The sequence below is a fragment of the Capsicum annuum genome, chromosome 10 (genome assembly GCF_002878395.1).
Source record: "Capsicum annuum cultivar UCD-10X-F1 chromosome 10, UCD10Xv1.1, whole genome shotgun sequence".
NCBI lineage: Eukaryota > Viridiplantae > Streptophyta > Magnoliopsida > Solanales > Solanaceae > Capsicum > Capsicum annuum.
The window spans coordinates 3,242,261-3,251,109 of NC_061120.1; the positions used below are offsets into that span (position 1 = coordinate 3,242,261).

General features: G+C 35.1%; 1 protein-coding gene across 3 annotated transcripts; it reads right to left on the bottom strand.

Annotated features, from left to right (window-relative positions):
- Positions 1-2,709: 2,709 nt before the first annotated feature.
- Positions 2,710-8,203, bottom strand: LOC107845595 (glycolate oxidase). 3 transcript variants are annotated; one of them, XM_047398412.1, is made up of 12 exons: positions 8,050-8,203; positions 6,826-6,993; positions 5,525-5,649; positions 5,244-5,290; positions 4,974-5,051; positions 4,752-4,876; positions 4,606-4,672; positions 4,465-4,527; positions 4,226-4,295; positions 4,035-4,135; positions 3,798-3,902; positions 2,710-3,215 (listed from the first exon to the last, which is right to left on the bottom strand). In XM_047398412.1, exons 2-12 carry the CDS (start codon positions 6,963-6,965, stop codon positions 3,021-3,023), a joined length of 1,116 nt encoding a protein of 371 aa, XP_047254368.1. In that variant the 5' UTR covers positions 6,966-6,993; positions 8,050-8,203; the 3' UTR covers positions 2,710-3,020. The 3 variants fall into 3 exon arrangements, with proteins under 3 accessions (XP_047254368.1, XP_047254369.1, XP_016545501.1); XM_047398413.1 differs by lacking the exon at positions 8,050-8,203 and adding an exon at positions 7,283-7,424; XM_016690015.2 differs by lacking the exon at positions 8,050-8,203 and having other exon boundaries at positions 6,822-6,937.
- Between the last annotated feature and the right edge of the window lie 646 nt (positions 8,204-8,849).

Consider the following 8,849-nt stretch of genomic DNA (forward strand, 5'->3'; position numbering starts at 1 on the left):
ATATTATAGTTGAACTTTTTTTTAAGGTTATATGATTTAAAATATCAAATAAAATATCGTAATTTTAGACATTAAAAATAATATTTTAATATTCATCAAATAGAATTTTTTTTATTTTATTTTTGTAATTTAATTGAGATACTATAATATGATAGTTGAATTTCTTTTAAGATAATATAATTTAACATGTTTGAACAAGATAATATTTTAATAATTATCCGCGCATCGCGCGAATACGTATACTAGTAAATAGTAAAACCTTAGGCATGTCATATTTGATGCTAAGGCATGTTGGTTAATTTATTGATATAATAAACGTTTGAGAACACGTGTAAAAAAAAAAATTAAAAATTTACAGCAAAAGTGTCAAATAAGGAATAATTAATTATGTGTCTAGGTACTCAATTGAAACATATCACAATTTAAGTATCCAAATAAAATTTTTACTAAAATTCTTAAAAAGTTATCAATATATTCTAGCCTAATAAAATCTTGTTTTTCTTTCATATGCAATATATTTAATTAGCCAAACATCCCTAATTTTATACAAGTACCCTATAATATGTTAGGGAATGCATATCTTAATTAACCACAACTTCACCGATAATAGTATAACAGAGTGATAAGTATTCTTTCATATTTACTAAAAAATACGTGTTAAAGTTCATGAATATGAAATTACTTTTAGTATAAAACGTTTTATCCCAATGTGAATTCAGATTTAATCTGACCTAAATATGATAATAATAAAAAATAAAAAGAATCATAACCTCATTTTTATAAAATTAAGGGCTTCCTAGGAAGGATCAACTAATCCAGATGAATTGTTGAATCTCCAAATACAACAAATAAAAGAAGAAAATAACATTAAATTATGGGTATTGTTGTATATATCTTGAAGGTCATAAATTAAATGTGCAGATTCTCTCATAAACAAAAATTATAAATATGAAATGCAATTAAAAAAATAATTTATTTTGCGGCATAATACATAAACATTACCTTTAACATGACCTCAGTTGTTATCTATGTCGTCCTACTTTGAGCGTGCAAAAGTAGACACTTAAACTTGTATAAAGTTGAATAAGTAGATACACGCGTACCACGTAGCGTCCTACGTGGTGCCTTACGAGAATGATCACGTAGGAGCTACGTAGCACGCGTGTATCTATTTGTTAAACTTTATACAAGTTTAAGTGCCTACTTTTGCACACTCAAAGTATAGGGGAGTGCAAAAATCGAACCGACCGATAAACCGAACCGATAAAAATGTTATTGGTTTATTGTTATTGGGGTATTGGGTTAATGATATTTTAATGGTTTTATAAAAAAAATTATTGGGTTGTTGGTTCGGTTCGATTTTTTCTTATTGGGTTATTGGATAAACCGACAACCCAATAAGAATATATATATATATATATATATATATATATATATATATATATATATACGACTTATTATATATTTCTCTTTAATTTCTATGAACTAACAAATCTATTATTTCAATTATACAAACTTTTGATTTTTCCTAACAACATTTAGTTCAAACTTGAAGATTCTTATAATTAAAACACATCATATAGTATTTTTGGTTGTAACTAAGATTCGTTTTTTTTTTTCATGTTAGTTACTACTATTTCTATTTTATGAGTATTTTCTTATCGGTTAAAACGAAAATCGAACCGTTAAGGACTAAAAATCGATAAATCGAAAACCGATAAAAAATATCTTATTGGTTTAGCATATTTAAAAATCGAAAATCAATAAACCAAACCGATAGTATATAAAACCGAACCGAATTGACCGATGTACGCCCCTAAAGTAGGAGGACATAAATACCCGCACTGGAGTTCGACTTATTCAGCTTCGCGCCGCGTAGCACCCGTTCGAAAAAAAACCTCCTTACTAAGAATTTTTTTCATATCCAGGGCTCGAACCCGATAACTCTGATTCTTTTTAACTTGTTATACATCAATTCCATAGCCTAACCAAGCGAAAAATAGACTCTTTTCCCTACTCTCTCTAAATTAAATACCACTTAATGTTGTTCTTTAAGAATCAATTAACTTGCAACTCTTTTTGTTACAAATTTGGTCACTATGACAACCAATAGACAATTGGACAAAAATATAGAGATTTGTCAAATTTCAAATCTTATACATATTGGAAAAAAATTGGTTCTTTCTTTAAAAATGTGTGTATTTTTTTTTTGTTTCTCGTTTGGTGTTCGATAACTGTTTAGGGCCCAATTAGTGCCAGAAACTCGCACTTTGGTGTAAAACGCTCCCTACCAAAGATGACTTCATATCCAGAACGCAAATTTGTACTTTTGGATACAAACGGTATGGCATTGACACAGTTAACACTATTTTTCAAATACAGGACCGAAGAGTGGACAGTTAACACGATTTACAGCGTCTGGCTTGACAATGTGAAAAGGTGTAGCAGAGAGCTAGACAATAGATAGAATATGTTTGCTCTGTTCCAGTTTATGTGACACGGTTTTCTAGACTAATGGAGTATGATGCAACTTATAATGGACGTCTAACAATAGAGTTTCGGTTTTTTACGTCATCAGGTCATCCAAATGATATCTATAGGTAAGTCTCCTTAAGATGTGAGACGTGAAATCTTTAAAATAAGATACGTTACCTGCTACAACATAAATTATTTGCAACGACAATATATATTACTTAAACTCTTATCATATACCACAAAAAAAGATAGATTTCTTATTAAAAGCAATGATCAAAGAACATATGCAAACTCAACAACAACAACAATAATAACATATCCAGGATTGCCCTACAAGTGGGGTCCGGAGAGGACAGGGTGTACACAGACCTGACCCCTACGTACCTTAGCGAGGCAGAGAGGTTGTTTCCGTTACACCCTCGGCTTAAGAAAAAAACATATGCATGCAAACTCATCACACATAAATGAATGTTCCAATGAAGGATACATAAGTTATTCAAATATGTTGCCTTTGTGAAGCAATTTGACATCTTAAGGCTTTATGTTTATAGCCTTGGCTGAGGAAGAGCAGCCCGCGGAGTCTCCCAATCGGTCACAACATGGTTACGTGTGATCTCCTTCAGCGAACGACAGCCACTCAATGCCATTGTTAGCTCAAACTCATCGCGCATCATCTGCAGTACTTTCTTGATACCGTTTTCTCCATCAGCAGCCAATGACCAAATGACTGGCCGCCCAATCTGCAAGCGCGATCACAAACATCAGTTCTCTTAAAACATGTGAGTTATATGAAGTAACAAGAATAGAATGTCATAAAAACATGAGTATATATGTCCATTTCTCCGAAAAGCTGGCCTTATATACAGGGTCCGGACTGTATTATCGTTGTATATTAACTTAAGGTCGTTGTAGGACTCCCTAAACTTCAACTTCTGAATCCGCCTCCATTAATATATGTACGCCTCCGTTGCAAGTTGTCACAAGTGGAAGTGACATTATTGATGGAATGTCACATTCTTGCATCACAAAGGTAGAGTTAGTTATCATCCCAACGACACACAAGCTTCACAGTAACTTTCAAAATGGTTCTAAACTGAGGCGGATCTAGGATTTAAGCTTGAAGCGTTCAACCTTATAAAGGTCGCGCTGACTCTTTGTACTTTTGAAAATTATCGGTTTGGAATTTAGTATTCGTTGAAAATCTAGTGTTCTTTCGTGTATTATATTCCGCGTTGGAAATACAGGATTCAGTTGAGCCTATAGAACGGTAGGCTTCATCCGCCTCTAGTGACTAATGCACTGTAAAAGATTGAGAGACTTACAAACACGCCTGCGGCACCAAGTGCCAGAGCCTTAAAGACATCAGTTCCACGACGAACACCTCCATCCAGGAACACGGGGATACGGCCTTGTGCAGCTTTCACAACCTAAATAGTCACATGAAAGCGATGCGCGTCAGGAAGAATGTACAAGCTTTCAAACAAACACAAATCGGAGAGGACAGACGAGGCGACAGGAACCAAAACAAGAATCAGTAAATTAAGAAACAAGTTAGATACCTCTTCAAGAGCCATAATTGTTGCAGGGACATAGTCAAGTTGGCGAGCACCGTGGTTCGATACAATGATACCAGCTGCTCCAGCCTGAACTGCAATCCTAGCTGCAGTTCCAAAGTAAAAAGTGTTACGATAGACAAAATTGTATCGTTGTCCTGGACCCTCGATGGAAAGAAAAATCGTTCTTTGCTTACCATCCTCAGCTGTAAGTACACCCTTTACCAAGATTGGTAGTGAAGTAATTGTCTTTAGCCACTGAACATCCTGTCGATATTCAGAAAGAAATCGTTCATATCTGATTGAGTGACTGTAGCTTAAACCGATAAGCCAGTTTCACAATACTCCCTCGGTTCCAACTCTCAATTTATGCAATGCAGTTTGACTTTACACAGAGTTTAAGAAAAGTTGAGAGATGCTAAGGAAGTTAATGTACCTTCCAGCTCAATGAGCGATCAACTTGACCAGCGACATATGAAGCCAATCCGGAGTCCTCAGCCTGCAAATAGAATTTTGTTAACAAGACACATGAAAATCGTAGAAGTTATTTAGAATAAACTCCGTTTTCTCCACTCACTTTGTTCAACTTTCCAATGTCCAGTCCTTCAAAGTTCTTCAGTGACAAATTCGGTGGCAAATTAAATCTGCAAAAGACGGAGAGTATATTAAGCGCCTTAAGCTAACAGGACGGGGTAATACAGTTACACGATTTGGAATATGCACCTGTTCTTAATATCAGCTTCTCTACGTCCCAATCTTGGTGTATCAACCGTAAGAGCTATAGCCTTGAAACCGGCCCTTTCAGCTCTTCGCACTAACTGAATAACAATGTTTCTGTCCTTATAGACCTGGATAATCGACACAATATATATATATATATGTTTTAGAGTAGTAACATGTGAATGTATAGTTCTGATAAGCTTTCAACTACAATATCATGCTTACATAGAGCTGGAAAAAACGGACACCAGGTCCTGTTGAAGCAACCTCCTCGACACTAGAAGTCCCCCAAGATGACAGTGTCTGCAACACGAATTTGTGAGGCGTATCAACTAAGTGAAACAACAAAAATGGATATCGCTAAATTTTAACAAATGAGGACTTAAGACTCCAAATTTCATTTTCAACGCTTATCACAATCCGCTAAAGCCCATCGAGTACATAATTCATTGACGCTAGTTCAAAGTCCTACTTGACAGGACACAACAGACTAACCATAATCGTGTCTGCTGCTGCGGCTGCTCTCGCTGTAGCATACTCACCTACACATAATCAACGAAAGTCATCAGAGTTAAACAGACTTAAAAAAAAGAATCTTTGACATTATACATATAAACTCATATCATCCAGGCGCACGAACATAAGCAAAATGATTAAATAAAACATGATTCACAATCGCTAAACATGCTGTTCTTTGAGCTTATGAATGTTACCACGAGACACTTGTAAGTTTTCGCTAAAAGAAGTTATATCGCGACATTAGTCAAGGTGTATACCATCAGGATGAGCCATTTTCTGCATAGCTGTTGGTGCAACCATGATAGGCATTGAGATCTTGTAACCGAGCACGGTTGTGCTTATGTCAATATTGCTTACATCAATAAGAATACGAGGCCTAAACCTGCATAAACGGAGAAAGAAAAGCTCGTGAATATAACATATATTGTGGATATTGGATAACAACAACAACAACATACCCAATGTATTCCCACATAGTGGGGTTTGAGGAGGGTAGAGTGTACGCAGACCATACCACTACCTCAGGTGAAGTAGAAAGGCTGTTTCCGATAGACCCCCGGCTTAGGACCGATAACAATATCAATAACATAAAACATAAATGCATATAAACTAGTACAGTATGCAAAACTAACACCGCTAGCCACAAGATAATACTACAGCCACAAAAATCATCTGAATGATCTCTTAGGTTAGTTTCTCGTATGATCACTGAGCTTTATCCGCTATGAAAATAAAGTCATGATACTATCTTTTGCCTACGATAGACCCTCGTGGTCCTGCATTTCCCTAGACCCCACCCGTAGCAACTTTAGTGCACCGACCTGCCCCTTGTTTAAAGTAACCAACTTTATCTGCTATAACTGTTTATCACAAAACAACTTTATCAAAAAACTGTCTCTCTTTTCCTTTAACTTTATCCACTATAACAACAAAATCAGAAACTTTTAGTCAAACATATAAAAAAGGGCAGCCCGTGCACTAAAGCTCACGCCATGCAAGGTACGGGGAAGGGTCCCACCACAAGGGCATATTGTACGCAGTTTTACCTTGTATTTCTGCAAGAGACTGTTTCCAAGACTTGAACCCGAAACCTACTTGTCATATGACAACAATTTTACCAGTTACTCCAAGGCTCCCCTACTTAAGTAAAACATATAGTTTTGTAATTTTAATTATGATAGGTGAGGTTATTATAATGTGTCGATAAAGTTCAATTACTTCAGTATTGTAATAAATAAGTTAGTTATGTGTGTTGGGGCCGGTTAGAGTCCCGCATTGATTGATGAATGGACTTGAGCAATCCCTCCCTCGTGATCTAACTTTTAGAGTTGAGTTAGACCCAAGATTCATTTCTTTATTACGGTATCAGAGCCAAGTTCATCCTTATTTGGGCTCCCGGTCCGCGCTCCATTGGGGACCGGGCATAAAGGACTTGCACAATCCTCCACTCTTGATCTAGCTTTTGATAAAGTTAGATCCGAGATCCATTTCTTTACAATATGGTCTTTACTTCTATCATGATAAAGTTCAGTGACGATACGTGAAAATTGCAACTTACAGAATTCTTGAAAAGGCATTTCTGTTCTCAGCCAAAGTCCATTGGTCCTCAGCTCCAGATGCATAGTAGTCATACACCATCTTTGGCAACTTTTGCTTTGCAATTGCTTCATACTCCATCACATTGGTAATCTCTCCCATCTTTTTGTTCTTTTACTATATTCAAAAACCTACATAAAAAGTACTTAAAAGTCATGACAATTCAAAATATTTGAAAAGCATACTAAAGATCTCAGTCAAAGGAAAACTTCTTTCACATAAAGTGGAAAAGAGGGATTAAAAAATAAGGCCTATGCTACTCGAACTCTTCAAAAATGTCCTGTCAGATCCTTCAAAAATAGTGCATTTTTAGAGGATCACTCGATCTCTTCAAAAATGTCGTCAGGTGTATGTCGGATCCTTAAAAAATAGTGCATTTTTAGAGGAACACTCAAACTTTCAAAAATGTCACCAAGTACCTGTCGGATCCTTCAAAAATAGTGCACTTTTTAAGGATCATTCGAACTCTCAAAAATGTCGCTAGGTACTTGTCGGATCCTTAAAAAATAGTGCATTTTTTGAGGACCACTCGAACTTTTCAAAAATATCGTCAGGTGCGTGTCGGATCCTTCAAAACTAGTCCATTTTTGGAGAATCCGACACGAGTACTGCAACACATTTTGAGAGTTGTAAATAGGATAAAAAAAATATTGTATTATATCTCTATCCATGAAAAAAAAAAATGAGAAAATAACACCACCAGAATAAGTGCAAATAAGAACAATGATAAGTGACATCAACTATCTATCCTTTAAAAAAAAAAAAAGGTGCCAACATGCATGCAACAAATGTAGCAATATTTGCGACAAAGGTGTTCAACTGACCGTCCTTTCAAGCCGACTACAAAAGTAACAAAGCAATCAAAAATTTACATATATGCAATGTCTGCGATAAAGGGTGTTCAACTGATTGCTCTTTTAAGTATACTACAAAAGTAACAACGCAATCCAAGCTTTTTACATATATGCAATGTTTACGACAAAAGCTGTTCAACTGACCGTCCTTTTAACCCGACTACAAAAGTAACAAAGCAATCCAAAAGATTTACATATATGCAATGTTTGCGACAAAGGATGTTCAACTGACCGCCCTTTTAAGACAACTACAAAAGTAACAAAGCAATCCAAGATTTCTTGATAAGAAAAAGAAAGAAGTGTATATGTTTGAAAGGGAGATAAGTGCAAACCTTTGGAATACTCCCAAGCAATGAAGAAGAATGAATCTACAATAATTGAAAGAATATTATGTTTGATAATAAGATGTAGAAAAAAGAACCAATATATATATATATATAAAAATAAATAAAGAAGAAGACAAAGTGTGTGTGAGCCCAAAATAAAAGAGAATCACATATTGAAGATGAGATATTTGGATTTTGAGTATTTAAAAACCACAACCTATTAGAAAAACAAGATAAGTGACTCACTACCACTTGCCTTTTCTTATCATACCATCAATAATAATTTTCCAAAATGTTGATATCCACCATTCCGGTGCATTAAAACTTTCGCTGGGTCCGATCACGAGGGTTTATTGTACGCAGTTTTACCTTGTAAAAAAAGTTTTCAAGGCTTGACCACGTGACATACTGGTCACATGCAGTGACGGAGCTAGAATTTTCATTGAGGGGTTCAGAAGTAAAGATACGGACTAGTTGAAGGGAGTTCAACATCTACAATATATACATAAAAATATTTTTGACCATGTAAAAATAGTACAATTTTCTGTCACTGGTCACATGACAATAACTGTATCGATTACTTTAAGGCTCGCATTCCAAAATATTCATATATTAAGACATATTTGGACATATAATAATTTTTTATGACATTTTGTCAGCACAACTTATCCATACTTCCCCTTTCCTATGTCATTTTCTATGTAAAAATTGGAGGCTTGAAAAGTCATGATAAGTAAAAGAAATAGTGCAAAATTATATATATGAAATATGATAAGACCTATGCAATTTCAGTCTAATAAATTAAA

Excerpts from the sequence above, each read along its gene's own strand:
- LOC107845595 (XM_047398412.1), bottom strand. The coding sequence starts at position 6,965 with ATGGGAGAGATTACCAATGTGATGGAGTATGAAGCAATTGCAAAGCAA. Across the intron at positions 5,650-6,825 it reads AATGCCTTTTCAAGAATTCT|GTTTAGGCCTCGTATTCTTA; the intron begins GTAAGTTGCAAT and ends CCGTTTATGCAG. Across the intron at positions 3,903-4,034 it reads CAATTATGGCTCTTGAAGAG|GTTGTGAAAGCTGCACAAGG; the intron begins GTATCTAACTTG and ends GTGACTATTTAG.